This window comes from Acanthaster planci, linkage group LG16, assembly GCF_054643075.1.
Source record: "Acanthaster planci isolate LZ-2023a linkage group LG16, COTS_SCS, whole genome shotgun sequence".
NCBI classification, from domain to species: Eukaryota; Metazoa; Echinodermata; class Asteroidea; order Valvatida; family Acanthasteridae; genus Acanthaster; species Acanthaster planci.
The window spans coordinates 2,014,554-2,038,391 of record NC_141792.1 but is presented as its reverse complement, the minus strand read 5'-3'; the positions used below and the strand labels follow the sequence as shown (position 1 = coordinate 2,038,391).

The window sequence follows — 23,838 nt, the reverse complement described above, 5'->3', positions numbered from 1 at the left end:
GAGCACGCGCGTGCCTGGAATTGGCAGCATGGTATTGAATCAATAGGATAACTCGTTAATAATCACGTGTGCAGTGGGCGGGGCTTACTAGATCAGTCTACATACAGTGGCTGCTCGGAGCTTATTTTATGCCTTTAATTAATTAATGACACATGTACATGTATATAATTATACCGTTTTCAGAGAATTAAAAACGTGTAAGGTTGGTTGTGGAAATTAAGCCGCTAATAAGGTGCACAATGTAGGTCCGCCTGCAGTAACTTCGATAATAACTGAACAGTCGTAGGTGTAAATCATCTCCCTGGAATTTGACACAGAAAAGCCCACTTGGTCTATGAATTTTTAGGCCTATCAAGCAAGTTCATAGAGGATTCAGGAGCCTGGTGAATTTATCGGTAGCATTTATCCGACGAAGTAAGTGTTAATGTTTAGTTTGTGTCTACTGCCACTTACCCGGTCTCTGCAATGACACACCCATCTCTGCTGACCAGGGCCATCTTCTGGAGGCGAAAGAAAAAACGTCCGCTCTGTATCTGACGCACGGAGTGTTTCCTGACTGCTTCGTGGCGGGGCTAACGGGTGTCCACCGCCGGTATGCTGAAGGTCATTGGGCGTTTATCATGCAAAACAGGGAAACGCAATTCGCCAACAGGCCATTACGTCATCGCTGGTGCCCGGTACTAAAAAACGCGCAGCTGTCCAAGATTAGAACCGGGAGGCGGTATCTAAAATCCCACGAACCTACGGTTACACCATTTACTTAGACGAACTTGGAGATTTTGCTGTAGAAATTCAATAACCACTCGAATTCCAACCAATAATTGGATTGAAACTAACCTAAATTTGCAGTTAAAAAACTCCCCAACCTCAAGATGCTTTGCCGAACCGCCGAGCCGTGAATCAAATCACTTTGGTTAGAGACATTAAAAAAAACACTATTGGATTCGTTTTGAAGGGTTCTGAAAAAAATCGGTCAACCAGCAGCAACGGAGATTGACATGCTCGGCAACAATTATCTTAGGTTTGTTCAAGTTTACTGCAAGCCAGAAATCACTTTTAAACCTTCTCCAGTTATAAAGTAAAACAGAGAGGAATCGAGCTGCATACATGCTACATGCACACGAAACTGGAATACTAATACGGGCGATGTACAATAGTGCGCCTCCAAGAGTTTGCAACGCGTTGGCCAATCACAACGCGCGAATTCTGTCGACCCTTTTCAAACGTGCCTGCATTGGGTCGACAGCCTTGATTGGCCAATATTTCGAATCGCCCGTATTGAGGGAATCTTGAGCGAAGAAAAAGCAAAAACGCCCATGAAATTGGAGTATTCAAGACCTACAACGCTGAATTTAATCATTTTAGTATTTTTTTCATAGCCAAGTCTATATAACGATATGGCGGTGTTAATGTGTTGACGTAAAAGAGCCAATTTTACAGTCGTCACATACACGTTCTATAATGCATGCCATTTATAAGCCTCATATAATAATAAAGTGTTTCATACTTAAACAGAATTACTTATCTACAGTTTTCCAATAAATACAATATCAAATTCTCTTTCATGGTGACGTCTCATGGTTCTCTTCTTTGTAGCATAATATCCCTTTTTTCCGCACAAATTAACATCTTAAATAAATATCTTTGAAAATATGTGCAGCTTTCAAGCTGTAAAGGAAATGGGAGCCTTTGAGACTCATTGTGGCGGCAGACAAACTGGTCTTTTAATTCGGAAGCGACTTAATACTAGCCCGTGAAACCTGGTGCGCTACTTTTTTTCAGTAGCTGGGGTGACAAATGATTCATGAAGAGGGGACAATGCAATACACCATTTAAGATATTTCAAAAACGCGAATCCATTACGTCGCTTCGATAGCTTAGTTGGTAGTGATTTAAACTACAGATCTATAGACCGTGGTTCGAATCCGACCCATTTATGCTATTCATTTTCCAATTTTATCATTGTGTTTGGGATTTCCTTTTTCAATTGATGCAGAAACAGAGTCCAAGCATGAACCCTCTAAGAGTCTTGAGAAAAATAGCAGACCAGGTTTCACGGGTTAGTATCTAGTCATTTCCTTTTAATTCCGCGCCGGTGGTGCACGTGCTCAGAACACGCATGCCTAAAACTGAACGCGCATGCCTACATCAATCCAAATGCTGTGCAAAATAGCCGTTGTGTCTGCCGCCATCATGCGACTCAACTTCTCCCATTAACCAGAGTGTGTCGGCTTTAACAGAAATAAAGGGTTCAGTCGAGGATGAAAAATGACGTCAGTGATACCCGCCAGCTATACATTTTTGTTTCGTTACTTCCAAACGAGTCTTGTGCAGTTTTTAACATAGGAAACATGGGTAAATAACATTTATGAAACTAACAGTGAAAAAACCTGCATTTTTCTGCCCTTTTTTGGAAAAAAATCTGAAAAATGAGAGAGGAGTCTGTATCCATGATACCCCATGTTTGTTAACACGTTATGTTCCCTTGACGCGATGAGAAAAATTACTTAGTACATTTTTTTCATTCGGAAATGTGTTGGTACAGTTTCAGAATATCCCAGAAATGTCATGTAATGATAAAAACTTGACCTCTAACGAGGCATGCAAAATCATTAGGAGTAGTTAAGTAGAAATGATTTGCATGCTGAAAATGTCAGTATCATGAGATGTGTGACGTTTTTGTATTACAATTAATAATACAGCACTACATTTGGAGTGTGCACCGTGAAAACCCTGGTGTAAAATCAACACTTTTGGTGTTATGAGATGACCACACCATAGGTATTACTTTAACACCGCAGGTGTTACTTTGTACACCTGTAAATGTTACAATGCACTGGAGGGCGTTAAAAGTAACACCAAATCACACCAGGATTTTTAACACTAGTGGAAAGAGTTGGTGTAGTCCTCTGATAACACCGGGGTGTTAAATACTCCAGTTTTTGAAGTGTGGACATGAATATTTCGATACGCGAACGATATTTGAGGTAATAGATGCAATAACAGTGAGAAAGTTACACGTACCGTCCAAAGGAGTGATTCCCTTTTTTCATACAAACCGCTCGAACAGAGTGAAATTTCCACTCATTCAAGCAGCCGTCATGAGGGATAACTGGAATAAGAGTTAGACTTGATATGGTTCCTCTTTGGGAGTGATTTTCTCTCCTTCTGGAGCATTTTTTTTTATAAGGGATGCACTCTTTTAGGGACTGGGTTTGTCACTCTTTTCCTTTTAGAGAGATATCTCCTGCAGACTGCATAATATTACATATCTCACTGAAGTGATACATCATATAAACGGTGTCGACTCTTTTCCCACTACTTCCTCAGTCACATTTAGCGGAAAAGACTCGTCACCGTTGACCGGTAATTTTTACAGAGACGGTGAAATGTTATTGGCAACGGGTTACATCGACCAATTAAATGATCGTGTTTTGTTGGGAGAGGGCCCAGAAATGTTATTCTGGTTTGGCCAGTTTATGGGTCCGTTTCACTTTGCAGCCGACATTAAAATAAATAAATAAATGTTCAAAAGTCTCTACTGATAACTTGGAAAAAGTCATATTTTTCTACTTCAAAATTGGAGTATTATTTTCAATTTTTCATACTAGTTTTCTCATGAAATGTTACATTAATTTGGTATTACCCCACTTTCCTAAACACATCATCAACGGGTTATTTAATACTGCAGGGCCGTTACTTAAAGGTTCCTATACAAAACATGAACACACTGATTTAAAATAGTCATCTTTATCGCTGGCAGTGTTTTTCAGTCAATTATTTTTTTTAAGTTGAACTAAATGCTACAAGGTACATTCGATTTATTCACACGATACATGTTATGTACATTATTGAAGGAAACGGCGCTCCTTGTAGATCACGTGACCGTTTACATCACGTGGCTCCTTTACATCACGTGGCCTTTTGTCTGTAACTCAGGGGTCACGCGGCAACAAATTCAACAGCGGTTTCACCTCTGAGACGTTCTCTCATTTTTTTGGGCCGGGCCCACCCCATTTCAACTCGACAGCTTTGGAGAGGTTCTTTCGTCGCGACTCCAGACTAGACCACAGTTAAGTGGGCGGGACTTTCCGGTCCAATAATAAATGGAAACAAAATTCGACCTACAGTTGACTCCTGGGGGCGAGTGAAGTCATCATGTACGATGGACGGTAGTAAACTCGACTTCTGAGTGCGGCACGCCGGATACCGTGAGACAGATTGTCCTCGTGGGTGATTCGACTGGCTTTTGGACCGTACCGTATGTTGCATGCGCATTATGCATATGTGCATGGTAACGCACATCATTGATGCTAACAGAATCCTATTAATGTGCAGTAGAGGTTTCCTAATTGGTTTCCTGGCGAGTCACGTGACAAGTTCAGCAATCACTGGTCCAATCAGCAGTCAGTACATTATTACCAGTCACAACGAACCTAATTAGCATACGACAGCCAAAGGTAAACGTAGGCGACTGCTCTTAAACTCCTGATAATGTCGTTACAGATGACAAGCGAAGACCCGTTGTATGACAGGCTGCTCGAAGAGAAGGAAAAAAAAACAAATTGACCCGTCTGTTTTGCAAGCTGGACACTCATCACTCAAGGACTGGTGAGGGCGCTACACTCCCATGAGCAGTCCCGTGAAGTCGGAGCCGGCCTGCACAGTGATCCTCCGCACGGAACTGTTATCCACGTATATCGAGGCGTACTGTCCAGCCTGAGGCGAAGAGGGGAAAAAAGGCAATTGAAATTCGTGAAAAGATTGATGAGCGTTTACACTCCTGTCTGAAGGCGCATGCCTGTAGGTGTAACCTTTAACCTCATCAAATCTTGACCCCATTTCTCAACCTAATTCAACCTCCGTCCGTTGTTTACATGTGGGGTTCAGTGAATTTATTTCCAGTGCCTTACGCAGACCTGAGAACGAAAGATGCATGATACAGGATTCAGAGACGCCCAGTGTTTCTCTGAAATGAAGCTTTAGGGGCAATTTGGGGTCCGAGTTTATTCGTCGCAAAATGAAGAGGAACGGTATAAAGAAAATTGTCATGATGTTTGAAACGAATAAAATAGTCTGGTTCCCTGCCTACCTCCAGCTGCAGTAACCCAGACAGGTTGACCGTAAATACCCGACTGTTGCTCTCCAGTCCAGATATGTACTCCAGGGACCTGGCGAGCAGAGAAAGAAAAAAATACCACACAATAAAACAGATTTCCACTTTGTGAAGGGTTTTTCGTCGAAAAGGCTGCGAGGGGAAAGGAGCTGTCCAAACAAAGCAAACCACTTTCTGATAATCTTTGGTTCCCAAGTCATTCACCGGCCACTGGGGTAATTTATGCCAGCTTCTTGTCTCGATATTAAAACTTTACTGCACGGTCAACTTATTCGGAATACGGTTCATGCATAAATAAATAATTATTGACGCATGCGCACTACTGCGTGCACTTTGATGAATCTGCATGGTTCTAAACAGACCTTGGCTGATCAGACTAGAAAGACGCAGTCAGAAAGTTAGGGATGTGGCTTACAATTGCACGCCGTGCGCTTACAGCGAAGCCATTGGCAAGTTAGCTGTAGCCACATCCCACAAACATGCGCGTTACTGATGGCCAAAACCAATTACAAGTTCGAGCGACGACTGTGTTGTTTTCAATCAACCACTGGTGGATATTTGCCTGGTACGCAGAAGATATCTTGCTTGTGCACAGGTTACCAGTTGACAAAACATGATGATTGTCGCAGGAACGTGCCTCAAGAGTGTACCACAAAGCTATTGATAAGCGACCTTTGTCAGACTGTTGGAACTCTGGCCTACTCGTAGAGGGTGGCAGAGGTGGCATTATTTTTTTTGGGGGGGGATCCTGTACGTAGAATTGGAAGGTGTCTTGCAAGGCCTTCTGAGATCATCTCGACAAAAAAATCTGGTGTCGGCCAACTCACGTGTGCCGCTGGCAGAGCGAGTTGATGCAGATGAGGAGCCGGACATTGTCCCGGTGGCGCAGCTCCTCCACGCGCTTGGAAGACACCGGGTGGTGGATGTGCAGGTTGGCCGAGAATTGGTAGATGGCGGACCGCGGAGCTGTGAAGCGACCCGACCGTACGTCCATCCCGTCTCCCCGCCGGAACGAGCCGTCTGAGAAAGGCTGTACACAGGCCAAGACAAGGCAAAATTTCAGTGAAGATCTCAATCCGAAATCACAAGGAAATTTCATTTTGTTCGCTCTCTCTCTTTTTAACCGGGTATTCATCAACTGTTAGAATACTGTCCGGCAATACGGGCGATTCACAAAAGTGCGCCAATCACAACGCGCGAAATCTGTTGACCCTTTCCAAACGCGCATTGGGTTGATAGATTTCGCGCATTGAGATTGGCCAGCGCGTTTACAAACTCTTGGAGGCGCACTTTTGTGAAACGACCAAATTCACTTTCATTCATTGCAATTACTTAAACTAAATCTATTTAATAGAATACTTGACACAATTACCATAACATAATACCCACAGGATGATTGTCAGATCTAAAGAGTTCTATCGTCAGCAGTGTACATGTAGATACACTTTATATAACGGGTTTTGCCCTTACCCAACGTATATATTAATAAACACAGTATGCTCAGTGCTTGTCCGAGAGCTTGCGGAAAAACTCACAACCCTGGGTAAGGGCAAACCCGTTATATAAATTAACATCTCCCCAACGCAAAAAATTGATCTTGAAAAATACATACACTTTGTTAGATACAATGTTCAGCCAAAGTTGCCTAAAATTCCTCGACCAAATAGTCGATTGCTTCTGCCTTTGATAACCTTACCGAGTGTTAATTTTGGATTCAGCTGGGTGACCAACACTTTCCAAGAATTGGTGAATAAAAACCATGACTTGCGCCGTACGAGCAAATAACGTTGTGCTTACAGTCTGAAAGTTGGCGATTTCAATGAGGCTCTTCTTTGGTACGTCCACACCCCCTCTGAGCTTGCAGTGGAACGCTATGGGAAGGTGCGGCATCAGGATGTCATCGTGCACTGTAGGCAGCCACATCTGCGTGGTATTCTCAACGCTGCAGGTGGGGCACTGGAGGCAGGGAGTAAGGATATCAGTTGCAATGGCGCAATTGTTACAAAGTGATGGTTCTAACCATACAAACACACAGAACATTGCAATTCGGCATCAGTCATACACTTCCATCATGTTTGCATAAAAAAAGCAGTTGGAACTGTTTCTGGACTCACTGGATGTGAGTTCTGAACGCATGTACTCTGAAATCGAAAGTTTTTGTTGAAAATTTGATCGGAATTGCGTGGAAGTTCGCATAAAAATGCTACCTAGAGTATATCCTTAAAATTGCAAGATTCCCTTCAACTATTGTTGCAGTAAGAGGTAAGTTTTACGGGGCACTGCCAACACGTGCGTCACCAAAATTGTTCAGATCGTGCTGAATGCAAGCTGCTCAAAATTTAATAGAATTTTCATTCTTACGAATTTCCGAACATTCTTGCATAATTGCGTTAAAATCTTGCAACCTCTTTGAGCATATTCGCTCGTCCAGGGGAAAAGTAGCATAACACGTATACTGCCGTGCTGGCATTCCTCGGGATTCAAGGAGGCGTGTCAACGACGACAAGAGGATTATTACGGGGTTTAGGAGGCGGGATGAAGGTCTAATCCGGATCCTGGCCTTTTCCCCCCAGAACAGGTGTGACAGCTTACCCGGCTGCCATGCTCCGGCCGGATCCGCAGACAAAACGCACTGGCGTAATAATATACCTGCATGCGTAATCCGATCCGATTTTCCTTTCCTGTTTTTTTTTTTTTCAAGAGCGCATTTCCGAGTCGGGCGTTCTTCCTGTGGAGGTGGCTGGTTTATCCTCTCGGTCTTTAAAGAAGTATCATTAGGTATTTTCTTCATCCGCGACGCGGGGGACCATTTCAGGACGGATAGCAGGGCGCTTGAGACGATATCGTCGTGGTCCCAAGGAACTGAATAAGGCAAGGCTGATGAGATTGGGGAAATGGCCGGCACGCAACCAAGGTTTTGCTTTCCTTTGCCAACACACAAGTTTCGTCCCTTTCAAGTGAAATTACAAATCAGGCCAAAAAGTCACGGTATTTAAGAGAGCATAACCAAGTTGAAAATATGATAGGAAGCCTATTCAATGCTTATGTCACTTGTCTTCACCTTCTTGGCTTTCCATTTTTTTCACTACCCGGATTGTTTCTGCCATTGGTGATCCCAATCGGCCTCGAGCAGGACCGAGAGAGGGCGCTATTTCATCAGCAACGGAGGCTCCTTTGGTGCGAACTGTGCATCGCTGGTTCGCGCTACCAACAAAATGAATACTCCTGACAAACGCGACTATTTTCATCTGAAGAGGGAGTGCTTCAGCTCGAGGCGGTCGCGATTTTGCCCGGCCCGGAGCATTCTTCTATGGCGCAAAACCCTTTGTTTGCTATATTGACACGATTTCCCAAATTGTCTTTGAGAGGTTTCAGGAAAACTGTGGTGCTGAAACAAAAAAAATCGACCGGGAATCCTGTCCATTACTGAGACACTAGTGAAAAACTGTTTCATCTGCAGTAATTTTTCTTTTCTCCTTGAAAGTCTCACTTCTGATGTACAGTTTAAGGAAACAAGATAGTAGCATTTAAGGGGCTTGGCTTGACGAAGCCGCACGCACTTAATACAGATTGAGGTTTCATTGGGTCAGGATTTACTCACTTTCTCCTGAATTATAATCTGGGCCCGTCTCTCCGCAGCCTCTGCAAAAAAAAAAAAAAAAAAAAAAAAAAGATCGACAGAAAAAAATGGTTACAGATTAATTAAGTAAATATCATTATGTATAGCTCTATCAAATCAGTACATTTCGCTCTTCAATGACTCAAAAAAAAAAAAAACTATTCATCTACTGACTTTTATGTCAACCATTTCTGGTGATAAAACCAAAGGTTCCTCAAAAGTGCGCTGGTTCTGTAGCCCAGAGGCTTGAGGGAACCTAGAGAGGGGCAGAGGATGAAGAAAATTTCCAATTTCGGAGGGGGGGGAGGGAGAAACCCCTGGAATGGCGCTTCGGGGAAAAACTCAGAATCGGATATGGAATGGAAAGGCAGTCTGCGGTGGGATTCGAAAGCGAGAACAGCAGCACTGCGTACGCCTAGCTGACTCCACCGATGGTACAAACAGGGAACTAAAAGCTTAGTCGGTTGGACTATTTGAATATTCAACCTTTGAATATTCGGTCTAATGTTTGGTTATACCAAATTGCCACGAAAGCAGAAAAAATACACCTTATACAATTTCGAAAATATATATTCAACATTGGATAACATTCGATCAAATTTCTGAACGTTCAAATAATCCGTACCGCCCTAAAAAGAACAATACTGTGAGGCATGTACCTTTAATAAGATCCCTGAATTCCTCAAGTAGTTCCTCCTTCGATACCTGCGCACCGGGCGGGCCTGGCGGGCCAGGGGGTCCCTGGGGGCCTACCAAGCCGGTGGGTACAACCTCAGACTGCGGTACAAAACAGTACACGGAGGGGGTTAAACTAGAGAGTGAATTGCCACGTGGGCAATTACAGTGTAAAGAGCAGTGATTGTCCAGCCAATGTTAAATATCAATACGGGCCTATTGCAAGGGAGCGTCTGTCAAATAATGTGGATTCAAACCAACTGGGGCCAATTTCATAGAGCTGCTGAAGCACAAAATTTGCTTAAGCGTGAAAAAACCTTGCCTGACAAATCAGGTTACCAGCCCAAACTCCATGTGATGTATATTGGTTTGGAATGGTATTCACCTGTCTTTTGGTTAGCAGGACAATCACAGAGTTTGAGCTGGTAACCATTGTTTTTAAAGCAAGGTTTTTTGTGCTTAAGCAAATTTTGTGCTTAAGCAGCTCTGTGAAATTGGTCTTGCACATATTTTCCTACACTTATACGGAATGTTCTTTGAAGTCCGGAAAGTGGGCAACACAGTACGCATATAGGCCCTAATGCATGCGATCTCCATTTGTATGCCTGATGTAGTGTGCTTGACAAAGCTGGTTCGACATAGATTTCAATACCGGGTGAGCATATTAATACAGGTACTGCTGGGTGTTAACTCGACACTAAAATAGCAAAGTGAATAGTGTTTTAAACCTCTTCTAACACCGTTTCAGCATTAATAATTGGGCTCAAATACACCAACTTGTGTTAATTCAAGACAAAGCAGTGTGTATAGTTAAAAGTTACGACCTCTACAGAATAATTATGATCTATACAGGTTACCAAGGTAGGGCACATTGTATTACACTAACAAAGTTTCCTCTCAAAGTTTTGCCTTGCTATAACAAGAGCATGGCACGCCCACAAAATGGACAACCTATGGCTCCTTTAAATTTAACAAAACAAAGGGGGAAAAGGGAGATAAAGCGGGAAATCTTTACATCAGCGGACGCGGTTGTCAGCTTTATTAATTGGCTATAATTCAACTTCCCAGCGGACCCTGTGTTTTTCTACGGCAGCGTGAATCCATCATCACGCCCACCGTGTCTGTGGGGAAGTTTATGGCGTGAAAACCTCCGCCGTCGCGAACTCAACGCGCGATATCCCGTTCAACAGGAAGGCTCTTTTTTTTAATTTCAGACGACGAAGGGCGCTTGGAAAGGGGCGCGTTCGGCCAGTCGTCTTGAGGGGTGTGATGTTGTTGTAGTCGGGACACTCGTTGATTACTGACTGCCGATAAATCTTTCATCAAGCCCCTGTTGTCCTTGCCGATGTGATTGCTTAGAGGCCGGCTCCTGTGATGAGCGCTCCACGCGATCGCGATGTGTGATTCGCGTTTGGGACAGGCGTTAACCCCCAACACGCCTGCTAGACGAAACAATGGCAGAGATTCGGGTGCCGTAGGGCCCAAGTTGCCCAACCCTGGTGGCCGTTTCCGTCGATGGAAGGGGCTGGACCAGACAGGCACAGACCAAAGATAACAGCTACCATCTTGTCTCATCTCGTCTCTTCCCTGTTTTGTTTGGAATGTATCGTCTTGTTTTTCCAAGGAAGATGGAATTAGCATGTTGGAAGATGTCGAGAGATCAAACAGTCGCGCCACGCACGTCAAGGGTTTTATTTTGCACCAAACCCTCACAGAAGCTTCACCGACTAATGGAAAACTTTTCTGCTTTGAGCCAAGGAGTAAAAGGGCATGGATGAACACCTTGACGAGTCGAACATAATCTGGGGAAGGGTGAAAATGCGGTGAGGGGAAGGGGCCAGCGTGCGCGAAGTCGTAGTCTCGTGCACTAGCAGACTCTTTCTGGAAGGGACTCGTGAAGCCTTCCATGTTAAAAGCATTTCTGATATCCATCCGTCAGGGGCGGATCTCGCTTTAAGGAAACAGCGGGGGGGGTATGGGGGTGAGTGAATACACCCTGCTTGGTGAATAGGCCTAAAGAAGAAGAATTGGAGTGCTTTGCATTATCCTGCATTCTGTGGGCAATACGGGCAATTCACAATAGTGCGCCTCCAAGAGTTTGCCACGCGTTGACCAATCGCAATGCGTGAAATCTGTCGACCCTTTCCAAACACGCTTTGGGTCGACAAATTTCGTGCACTGTGATTGGTCACGCGTTGCAAACTCTTGGAGGTGTACTTTTGTGAAACGCCCGTATTATGGAGAATAATGTTAGGGAATTAAAGGATCCGTAGAACGATTGTCTCCGAGACACAATTTTTGAGCAAGTTTACACTCACTTTCTATGTGTGAAACTTATAGCCTTTTCTGGAGTTTAGTGCACTTAAAAAAGCGCTTTTCAAAACATTACCACATTTCAAAGCATTTCCAGACAAGCGAGGGCGCTGTTGCAGTGATGTGAAACAGGGATATACCAGGCACGAAATTGGAGAGAGGGGTCCCCTCCACACAAGTCCAATCCCTATACACACTCCAGCCTATTGTTACTTAACACATCCCCCCTAGATGTCTGAAAAGAATTCCTGAAATACCAGTATAACAATAACCAACACAATGGCGCGGGGGGGGGGTTCTCTCTGTCCTATAGTTTGCATCAAATGAACAGGAAAGACAGTGTCAATGCAAGAAAGGAAGATCTCACCGATGCAATACTGAGGTTCAACGCCCGGGAAGAAATCACAATTTTGCTCATGAGTATGCAAATTCGTAGCACAAAAGCAAACCCAAACCCTCCGAAGTTCGGATTAGTATTGCAAAGCATTGAAAATAAGGTTGTGAAAAACAGAGGGGAAATATCAAGGGCCGTAGTAAAATATTTGTATGACATGGCCCCTTTAAGAATTTCAGTTAGCATTCGCGGGCCATTCTGCCAGAATTGAGTCAGTCAGCCCCAACAATCCTATACTGTCTCAAATATCATGCTTCATTTCGGGTTAGTGCGCGTACACTTGACAACTGTTATGTTCTGCCACGGTTCTGCAGTACACACTGCTCCCCGAAATCCGGTCCAAAAATGTTGCAGCGGAGCAACAGGCTGGGGGTGCCGATAAGGGGATCTTGCAACACCCAGCTCACCCCCTTTCCAAAAGGTTATGGCCACCTCCGAGTCGAGTCGTGTCTTCGCGGTCATCACTCACTAGGTTGCGGCTTATCGTCTCTCAAAGAGCGGAACCTCCACTTGTTTTAATGATCGAGAGGACTAGACAATGTTGTCGCTACTTAAGGGGGCTTCCTCCTCGGCTAAGCCTTGGGCCGTCGGGTTTTCTTTCCCTTCTAGCCTCTAAAAATACACAGCCAGGGTCGCGGCTTGTGAGCCTCCCGGCTCCCCGAAGCCCTAGACGGCTATTAAAACGCCGGTTGGAAAATTGAATGTTTCCGTCAGAAGGAGGACGATATGGAGGCTACAGGAGAAGAGACAAAAAAGTCAGGGGGGGGGAGTAAGAGGTCGGGGGAACAAAAGAAGAACAGGAAGACCGACGACAGGGTGGATTAATTTTACCCGGGCTTGGCAAAAAAATCCTGATTTTCAGTTGTCTGAACAGGCTGTCAAAAGCTTTATCGCCGGGGTAATCTCGACGGGATCATTTTGGACGGCGCAAAAACAATCTGTACTGCGCACGACTGGCCTCAGAACCCAGGAAATTATGTGCGAGTCCAAATCGGGTATCGGCGGCTACATAGCAAATTCGAAGCCGTCGCCACGAGTTGGACACTGCATAAGACTTTCATTTTTGTCGCTCAGAGAAGAATTCTCCTTCATTTTTATTATTAGCTTGCCAGAAGTCCAGTAGTAATTACTAAACAGGATCCCGTTCGCTAACCTCTAGGCCTACATAATAATAATTTGTGCATAGTCTTTTTTAAGTACATTATATCGACTACTGTTGTGTATAAATCGTTGGATGCGACAAGTCTTGCCACAACTGTGGATTTCGAGCAGCGATGAAGAATTCCAAATTGGTCAGTGTTTCCAATTGGGCCACTTACCAGCTTCCTGGGGTTGCCTAGTTCCCCTCGCTCCTTCTTTTTCTTCTTCTTCTTCTCGCATTTCTTGTTGCTGCCCTCGGATAACCTGGAGGAGTGCTGGACGAACGACAGCCAACTCCCACGGGGGTCTACCCGAGTGCCGCCCTCGCCCGTGTCCTGTCAACAAAGGTCGAAAGGTCGGATGAGTGCACGCTTTTTTGACAAGCTGAAGCGTAAGACGAAAGCCCGCTGGCTTATTCGCTGATTTTTTGGCATTACTTTCAGGCGCCAATTTCGCCGATCTGCCATGCGGGGTGAGCGAGATTACCGACCAAACAATCGCACGATGAACATCGCTGATACCTGGTTGGTTTGGCGCCACGATTTAATTAGCTCCATGAAACTGGCCAGAGGCACCTGTGACGCTGTGTATGTCCAGTGATAACGACTCCCCTATTTTAAATGATGTTCAAGTTTTGACAATTGTTAAAACGCGGACTTTTTTGTAGGAGAGCAGTTGCCACCCATTATGTCACGTGCGCACGCGCGAACATCACTTAGAGGGTTTGAACATGGAGCTATCAAAAGGCTCCATGGTTTGAAATCCATCTCCAGGTCTTACATAGGCATCCGGGTGCCTTCATCGTGCCTCGCGCACGCGCCCTCCGAACGCACAAGCGTAAACCTTGTGCCAGCATCGCGCCAAGAGTGCAGCGAAACTCTTCCCATCCTAATTGTTTGAATAAGAACAGAAATGAGTGCGTTATTATTGTCTGTCAGATAGTATAATGCCACCAAAAGTCATGTAAACAAATAACATGAGCCATATGTGGGATTAAGACAACAAAATCGGCAACTTTGAAGTCCAACGAAATGTCACCCTGCTGAAATGTGGGCCAATTCATGGCTTACATCCCGCGACCCATCGTCGGTGCCAAATTAAAGAATAACACGGGGCGGTTTGAGGTTGTCAAACCATAGATCTGCATGATGTTGAGATCGAGGCATAGTGAAATATTAACGTAACAGTTTCAACGGCGTGACCCCCCGACGAAAACCGCGCCCGGAGAGTCGGCGCGTGTCCCGTAAAGGCCGCTGGGCACGGCACGGTTAGGGGCGGCAAACAAAACAAACCGCGAACTTGTGGAAATGACTTTTGGACTGCCTCGATTAATCAGCGTCTTCGGCAAGTGATTAAAAACAAGCGCGGTGAAATAAGTGTTGCAGAAAAAAAAGGACCAAATCCACACGTACGCCTCGGGCTTTGTTTATAGGGCAACCCAGATTTCTTTTTTTTTTATGCAAAGGGTGAGGCTGCATCGCAGGGCATATCTCATCCGCTCTCTGGTCTTTAAGCTCGAGGCTGAAGACTTTAAAGAATTATCAACGTTTAGTCGTGTCATCACATTTTTTTATACCTTGGAACGAGCTCAGCGACGGACGCCCCGCGGAGATAGATTGCCTGGGGTCGGGCGCGCGTTGGCCCCTCGGCATCCATTCTCATGACACGCTGAGCTCGCCTTCCTCGTAAAAAAGGAGAGACCCGCCCGTTTGTAAATGTCCCATCAAATATGCTTAAATTGAGATGACCCCGGTGACTGTTTTACGCCAATGTAAACCTCGCCGCGCATAATAGTTGGGCCGCATGGGGACTGCAGAGTTGAAATATCACCGGCAAATTTCACCGGGTTTGTTCAGTACACAGTAAAATGCGTTACCGGACTGCCTGGTCTTTGAAATGGAACCGGTTCCCAACAGAAAAAAACGTAAATTTTACGGCGCTCAAACTCAAAGTCACATCTCCACTGGATGGCATAATTTGAAGACCATGCTCCTCATTTTGTTAATTCTCAATAAAGAGCAAGATTACTTCAAGAATAAATCTCATAAATAAAAGAACTGTGACAGGTCCATTATTGGCTTGTGTGCTGTCTTTGCTAAAAATTAAAACAAAGCAGCGACAGGTCACGAATTCTGTATACGAAAGTGCATTGCGCACTGTATTGTGACATGAGGACCAGCCGTGTATTCGGGGGCAGGAGGGGACAACTCCCCTCCCTCCGAACACGACGACGTTTCATCATATTTTTGTGGGGGGGGGAACTGAAAGTATGCACACTTAACTTAAGAGTAATAATATGCACTGTCGGGGGGAAAGTGGTGAAAAATATTTGGACATGCCCTGACTCAAAACGTGGATATGCTACTGGTGACATTTTTGAGCGCTGTTTTGTACATTTGGAGGAATCTTTCGGCAATAGACCTTATTCACGGGGAAGCCATTTTGATCGTGTCCATGAATCGATCATATTCAATCTAATAAATGGGGTGGTGCCAGACTATTTGGGCCGCCAAACCTCACTTTCATTTTTATTTAATGTGGCTTCAAACATTCAAATACGATTTATCACAATTTTTTTTTCAAAATGTGGCCTTAAGTTGTAACGAACTTTTATTTCGTTGCTGTTATTTTTACTATCAGGTTCCAAAATTGAAATGCTAACCCCACTTTCAATCCAAGATGGCTGAGACATGAAAACAGTCCATTGATAGATGACCTAAATGTGCGAAGGTTGTTGCGTACACCTTCTGTCAGTAAAAACATGGTTCCGACTGGCGCATCAAGGTGAGAGAGACGTGAAACTTGTTCTTTGCACTAGTGCTGTGATCTCTGACCCACACCCAACCCTCTTGCCTCCCCCGTGAATCATGTGCAAACCGACGTCAAAATCCAAAACCTTCGAAATCCGTCAGCCCGCGTCAACCCCCCGTGACCGACCAACAATTAGCCCTGAAGATCGCTCAACTTTGCCCGCCAAGCGGCCAAGGACAATGAGAGAGAGAGAAAAAACCCCCCAAAAAGCAGAGATTGGAAAATAAATACTCCTAGTTTGGAATTCTCCGTTCCCCCGTCCAGTAGATGCTTCCTGCGCGACAGCACCCCGCGTCGCTACACGTCACCTTTGCCGCCAATTATCGCTACCATATCGGTAATTAATGACCGGCTTTTTGCTGTTTCGCTTGAGAAGGGCATGTCGAGGATATTTTTTGTGGGGGAGGGGGTGGGTGGAAATTCTTTTTTGGTTTGACGGAGGACATGTTACTAATTGACTGTCCTCCGGCCTCGATCAGCGTGCAGTCCCGGCGCAGATCGCGGCAACACACTGACGGCTGCGGTTTGCCGGAAATTTATGGTGCCGAGAAAACATTTCGGCAACCAAGGATCTCCAGCTTCTTGTCGAGTTCGACAAAATATGCACAGGCCACAAAGAAGGAATGAATTGTGCGCCTCGTGAGGAGAATGAAATTTGCTGAAGAAAATCAAAATTACTGTGTAAATGTTCAAAACTTGAGAGAAAGTCGCTTACATGAATTTGACAAAAGCAATGCATCTAAAATTTTCGGAATGGACTATGATATGAAAGTCACTACAAGCCTTCCGCTGTGCTTATTATAGGCATTGAAATGTTGTTTGTCCTTTCATATTTAACAGTTACATCAAAAATATTAATATTATGATCTAGGTCTTGATATGTATGGACACTGGCTTCTAAAATGTCGGTTCCTCCTGCCAATTTTGTAAACATGTATCATTTTTTAGAATAGCATGTGAAATGATTGGGAGTGAGATCATTGATAAAGGAATGAAAACAACGTCTGCGCATGTTCTATGCCCCCTGCAGATGGTTAGGGCATAGGCCTAGTCTATCCGCTTCGAGCAGAAGCACCCCCTCACTGGTTGAGAAGAGCCGAGTTGGTCGGGAGTGTTCATTTTGTTAATTAATAGCTCTGCGACTGCAACACTTGCGTTTCATAGTTGTTCGTGAACCAGAGAGTTACTACCAAAGGAGCCTCCCTTGTTAGGAAAAGTGCGCCCTCTCTCGGTCCAGCTCGGGGACCATTATGGGCACTAATGGAAAATCCCGCCCACTGCTCACGCGGGCGACAATTGGTATGTCCTCTCTCCAATGCTATATTGCATTTACCGAGACGCGCGCGTCGTACGTGCGTGCGCGTACCTCAGTCACATAACACGATTTCGATTGGTCAGAACACCACAGGGGCGGGCTTAATGGATCAGCCTGCTACAAACTCAGACCTGCTCAGTCTGAGTTGAGAATGGAGCAATAGATTATTACCTTAGGTTTATAGACCCCCCCCTTTCCCGTAAGAGACGATCTTTTCCCCAAGGTATAATGGTGGAAGAAAATGAGAAAGAAGGTTTTTAGCCTCAATGTAGGAACGAGGTTGTATACCAGCCTTGCTGAAGAGGCCATCCCCGCATGAGCTAGCACGTTCACTCGATTATAAGGTCGAAGTCAGCACCGGGTAATCTCGTCCCGCCCGACATGGTCGTACTTCCCAGAAAATCGGTCCGCCTTAACCCTTAAACCATCATGGCGCAGCCTGGCTGACTAAGTTTGACTTTTATCTATTAAAGCCTGGCGCCATCGGAGTGACTTGAGGTTGAGTTTTGCAGGAAGTGACACACAGCTATCAAGACAGATGTGTCGTGTCCTGTGCTGTATTCACGAAAACCTGGTCTTGTTTCTTTCATACTACAGAGAAATGTGGACAGAAATGAGTTCGAAATCTCTCTCCCTTTCGAACACACGACCCTACACTGGTTCAAATGTATCTTTCATTTTTTTTTTACTGGAGGTTGTGACGACATCGTTTTGCCATGTACACGGTCCTACTCATCACCAGTTGACTGAGCTGGCTTTTTGTTCTTTTGGCACGAGTAGCCATAATACCATGGACTGAAAGACAGTGGCACCAACATGTAATGCCTTCGGTGAGTCTGCATCCGGTTCTGTCGTCCAGAGCAAGCTAGGTCTAGGTCTTCGCTCCGTTGGAAATACGCAGAGACGTGCAGACAATAGACCTAGCGGGAGCTCTGGAAGCCTGTTTGGGACACAGCCACAGCAAGATGCAGAACGACCATGTGCTGTACAATTTGAAACGCAAGCACAATCACTGCTGGTGCTGGTATGGCTGTAAGCTGGAGCTTTCCTCAACGGGGTGTTTGTGCCAAATGCGCTTGCGCACAGTTTGCCAATTTGTCGCAAGGCCACTGTAATCGAGGATTACAAAGAACTTTAGGTTCATGTAGGCCTGGTTCCTGAGACAATATTCAACCATCGCATTTCACGGTAACCGGTTCCATACAATCTTGCAGCTGAAATAAAGACTTTAAGTTTATTAATTACATGTAGAAAAACATAATCTGAAGTGAAAAAATTGCATGATGAATCAGCGAGCTATCATCCAATCAAGCTACCCACAAACTTAAAAGCAGAGGAATGTCTTTTCTAATTAATCCGAGAAAAGCCTCGACTCAAAAATGTCCACACTACTCAGGAATGTAGGACCCAAACGAAACGAAAACAGAAACAATTTTGTAAACTCCCCTGGCCTTGCTGGCGTTGAAAACCAACAGCGATCGCTTTCCCTTCCGTTGTGATAAATCCACTGGCTCGTTACCAGAATCCTTTATTACTCAGAAAAAAAACATGCTGGCTCGATCCGACAGCGCAATAAAACATGGATTATTAATTATCCGAACATGAGGGCTAATTGATCTGGCGACCTGCTCTCCACGGAACCAACCCCCCCTCCCCCCGCGAGTCAGCAAGTTCCTCCCCACCTGGGCTTAGCTGGCCTTGTGGGGGTTTACTGACGGTGCCTGCGGGCACCTGCAGATAAAAACACCTCTCTCTACCCGTGAAGATCTGACTAAAATCTTTGCTTCCAGGGGATCTTCTGTCGATGTAAATGGTGTTAAAACTTGAAAGGTAAAGTGGTGTAAAAATAAAAGTGGTGAAAATTAGAGAGAAAAAAGGACAGGGCTTGCGCGGTGCCGTCAACGTCCTGATCAGTGCTTTGATGAACCTCCATTTCAGAGGGTAATGAGTACATCATAATAATTATGGATTATAATTTCTTATATGTGACTGGCTCTGCAAAAATGGCCCTCGGGCTTCTGCGTGACAAATGGATTTTAAGTGATGCCCACGGATAGAGAGGCATTTTACTTAAAAGATTAAATTTGAGTATTTTTGACTTCTGTCGCACATTCTGTTCCCGACATACAGTAAATAAAATTTTGAACTGACCTCTGGCAGACGTCGGAATGGTCTGTTATATACAGCTCAGAGGCATGTACGTATGGAAATATTTACAGACTGATTGAGACTGCCGTGGACTTTCTTTCAAGTAAGATATTTTAGGATTAGTATATGGTAGTCCGATTTTCGGGATTTTACCAATGGTGCACACCACCTGTAAGGGCCTTTTTTGGCAGAGTGGGTCACATATACGTTCACTGATCATCAGCTTCCATTTCAAGCTTAGTAGGTGAGTGTTTTTCTTTTCTCGCCCTTTATCATGCTGGAAAGCTGCAATTTGCACTGAAGATCTGATACAAACTGACATGGCATGCACGGAGTGGATCTCACAGGGGTAAAGATAACTTGCTCTTCCTGAGAAAAAAAAAGCTTGGGGGGGAGCAGCGGTTGCTATACAATGACGAATTTGTACTTTTATGGGAAATTGAAAATGGCAAAAATGAAACAGTGGCACTGGATGGTTCTCTGAAACATCACAAAACGGACAGTCTAAAAACGGCGCTTAGGTTTCAAACATATTTCTTAAAACGTTTTGCCCCCTCTTTTTAAACATGTTTATTGTTATGCGTTTTTAGAGACGTGTTTAAATTCGAAGCGAATTTCAAATAGCTGAACATGTACCATGGAACAGCGTTTAGTATTTATTCCTGAACACATTTCAATCAACACGTCATGGGTTTGCGTTGAAAGAGGTAAGCACAAAAAGTGTCCAAACTCTAAACTTTTTTTTCAGTGAAGTTTCGCTGGGGACATTTTGGTATTTCGCGAGTGGCGTTTGCAGCGCAACTCTCGTCCGACTGCAAACAATCCCAAACGAGACTCATTGTAACGTTTCATCCTCTTTTTGTGCGCGTCTGTGGTTCTGGCAGTTGGCCTGTGAAGCAGTTGTCAGCGCTTGCATCAAACCCCTGGCGACGGTAATAAATCTTATCCAATTTCTTGTCCAGATCCGTTGCCGTTTTCTTCTCTGGCGTTGTGGGCTGAAAGGGACCCGAGTGTTGACGGAGCGGTGCCGACGATTCGGCCTCGTGCGCCAGCAAGAAAAGCCCCGTCGCGCCACCGTATCGCGTGCAAAGTAAACGCCACGGGCCAAAAGCAGTTGGCCGTTCAGAGCGTGTTCAGAGTAAAAACCCAAGAGGCTCTCTATTGCGCCCGGGCCATGCAAGGAGATCAAACACGTCGAGTTGAATGGCACGGAACGCCTAGACCGTCAGACCGGCGCTTGTCAAGGGCAGAGCCTTTCTTGCCATTTCCCCCGGTACAAAATGTTGCACTCGGGCGTGTAAACACACAACACGCGCGCACCCATACAAAGAGACGGGGACCTGCATGACATGAGCAACCGGCCGGGGCACTTGACGGGTTTGTTCGTCCGGTGATTCCCAGCCGGCTGCTTGAAATGGGAGGGGGGGGGCCAAAATTCCCTGTGGTCCGTAGGGAGAGGTAACGGCACACCAAAGAGAAACGGTCCAGCCGAGGTGGCGACAACGTGACGACAGCTCTCGATGCCTCCCAGCTACGCCAACGCACAGCTCCTCGCGCGGCCTTTCACTTGTTGCCTACGATTAAACCAGATCCACACTCCAGCAGCCTTATCAAATAGTAAATCGGTGTTTTCTTACCTTTCTTTTTTTTTGGGGGGGGGTTGAAATAAAATTAACCCTTTTAGGGAACTTTACAGGTAAACGGGGTCTCTAGTTTGACGGTCGGCGACTATAAATGACCAGCGCACGGCGATAGGTAGCAAGAGATAAATAAGCGAAGGGAAAAAAGCAGTCTCGTTTTCTGCCCTGCAGTACTTTTGCGCATTATTAACGCCATAACCATCAAACTCGCTTGCTGTCAAGATTCGAACCTCCGACAAAGTGGGTCGCCAAAGTCACAGAGTCAACTGATTCCAAAGCATGATTGCCTGCTCGCAAAATGAAGCCTAAAGTTGGGGACACTACGATAGAACAGACCGAGCGCAGGCTCATACTTCAAGGCGAACGTGAAAGCGAGGCGAATTTGACGTCGCGAAGTATTTGAAGCAAACCTAGCTTGAACTGGAAGGTCTTTAACTTTTACGTCTGACGTCACAATTTCGTGTTTGTGTTTACTTTCGTGTCAAGTATGAACCGGCCTTAGAGAAAATGAAACCTTTAATAATTATTTTAAAATGACTACTTGCAAGGTTACGAGTAGCTGAAAGTTTACATTCAGCCAGAAAACAAATATTTATAAATTAACGCTTAATTTTGTTTCATATTGGAGACAGGATAAAAGTACAACACAGACTGGAGAATGGGCCTTCGAGTCTGAAAAAAATTGCTTGAAAATCGATTACTGCAGTGTTCCATCATCAATAAAATTATCGATGAAACGGGAAAAAGATAGCAATACTGGTGTTCTTTAAGAATCGAACAAAAAGAGCATCGAGGCCATCGACAATCGCGTGCCAAGAGAAGAATATCCGAATTCCTCTGACGGGCACCATGCATTCTTCTCCTATGACCTTGTCTTGATGTCTTGATGCTTTGGCTAGTCTCCTTCTCCAGCTGCAGCGGAGAGTAGCCTCGTCCGCGGGCGTCAAATTGTCTGCGACCGAGTCGGTTTCACCTTGAACGCCGATGCGGGATGAGCGCACTCCCCGCGATTCTTCCCATCGCTCGTATTGGATCCGTAATTGTCCGCATCCCGTATGTCCTTCGCCGTCCATTGCTGTCTCCTTTCTTCAACGGGCGACGGGAGATTCAGCAGGCGGGGATGATGTCGCCAGCGGCCCAAGGCTGTCTGCTCAATCTCCCGCTGACTGCGCGGGCCAATCTGAGATTTATCGGAGGCAAGGACAGGGAGTCTGATATATTTACGATTTGAGACGACTGCAGCATTGTGGGAGGATGGCATGAATGATGCAGTAATTTGCACAACCATGCTATCCGGCAGACAAATATTACGGCACGTGAACTTGTTCTCAAGTCGTTACGGTGCGGGTAAGAAACTGATCTCGAAATTTCAGAGAGAGAAGTAAGTCCCAAATTTCAAATTAAATTCTGAGGCCCCCCAAAAGACATACCGAGTCCTGAACTCGAGTGCAAGATGGAGCCCCTTGTAATTCGTCTCGAAAAAAGTGACATCACGATCGAGTCTATTTCAGAGATCCTTGTGGAGGTCGATGAGACCTCTAAAGTAATCAGCCGGGCAAATGTCCTCAGAGTCTGGTCCTCACTTAAGTCATCAGTGGACCTTTAGCCCTATTTTTGCTTACGAGGACTGAAACTGACTTCTTGAAAGGAGCAAGGGGATATTGAGTCTTGATACTCAGGATACGAGACCCAGTACTCGTCCTGGTAAAGGGACATGTATTGCAAAGGTCGCCATCGGATGGAGTGGAAGTCCTCATACAGTATATAGTCTGAGGACAATCGGTCTACAAGATAATTATTTTTTTCAACAAACATGATGGTCTCTCACCCTAGAGGGCTTATTCAAAATAAATGGTTCGGCTTGGAATTTTTTTGCTTTAAGTTTCAACTACTTGATAGTACAAAGCACTATTGTTTGTACAATTTGTTAACCATTGGATGCATCAATTTGTTATTGTGCCAAAAGTTCATAAGTTTCAGCACAGTTTCGTCACACAGAACTTCAAGCCGCTACTATACGAAAAAGTCAGACTTTGTTTATGGCCGCCGTCAGGTGTGGACCGACGGAAATATCTCCCTCGGTGCCTCGTAAAACAGCGATAAAAATGCTGAGAATATTTTTCATGCAACCGCAGCGGGAATAAATAACAGAAATTAAAAATTTCCTAACAATATTCCACAGATGGGGGGGAATCTGCGGATATTTACGGCAACAGGTGATGCACTCTGTGGACGCTGGACTGCACTGTCGGTTTGATTTCGGCTGAATGAATGACACACGGTACAGACTTACCCGATGAGACGCCATTACTGGGACGGCACAGGACTCACGCACGCGTACTTACACTTGCGGTACGCATGCGCATTAACATATAAGGACACACTGCTGGTCGATGGAGCATGTAACGCGCGGGTATCAATTGTGAGCGCGCAGTGCTATAGCAGTAGTGATATCAATTTTGGGTCGCCGAATTAGTCCATGCAAAATGAGCGGAGATCAATTTTGGGGATTAGGCCTACTTTATAAAACCCCAGAGAAAAATAGACATTCTGAGGAAGCCATTTTGGCCGTGTTCCCTGAATCTTTCACATTCAATGCAATCTGGTAAATGGGGTGGTACCAGACCAATATTAAAGCTACCCTTAATACGCAAGCAGCCCTCTTTG

The 23,838-nt window shown here is 45.0% G+C and overlaps 2 protein-coding genes across 2 annotated transcripts in view; both read right to left on the bottom strand.

Annotated features, from left to right (window-relative positions):
• c7orf25 (chromosome 7 open reading frame 25) overlaps positions 1-565 on the bottom strand; it is a 28,756-nt gene extending 28,191 nt beyond the window's left edge. The window contains exon 1 of the mRNA XM_087147048.1: positions 454-565. Coding sequence (XP_087003174.1) covers positions 454-497 — 44 coding nt within the window. The 5' untranslated portion in view covers positions 498-565. The remainder of the gene's footprint in view (positions 1-453) is intronic.
• A 757-nt stretch (positions 566-1,322) lies between these two features.
• The window catches only part of c1qtnf12 (C1q and TNF related 12), a 53,422-nt gene continuing 30,906 nt past the window's right edge, over positions 1,323-23,838 (bottom strand). The window contains exons 2-8 of the mRNA XM_022229850.2: positions 13,437-13,592; positions 9,395-9,512; positions 8,718-8,758; positions 6,914-7,072; positions 5,944-6,146; positions 5,093-5,171; positions 1,323-4,719 (exon numbers count right to left, since the gene is read on the bottom strand). Of these exons, the coding sequence (XP_022085542.2) occupies positions 4,621-4,719; positions 5,093-5,171; positions 5,944-6,146; positions 6,914-7,072; positions 8,718-8,758; positions 9,395-9,512; positions 13,437-13,592 (855 nt within the window). The 3' untranslated portion in view covers positions 1,323-4,620. The remainder of the gene's footprint in view (positions 4,720-5,092; positions 5,172-5,943; positions 6,147-6,913; positions 7,073-8,717; positions 8,759-9,394; positions 9,513-13,436; positions 13,593-23,838) is intronic.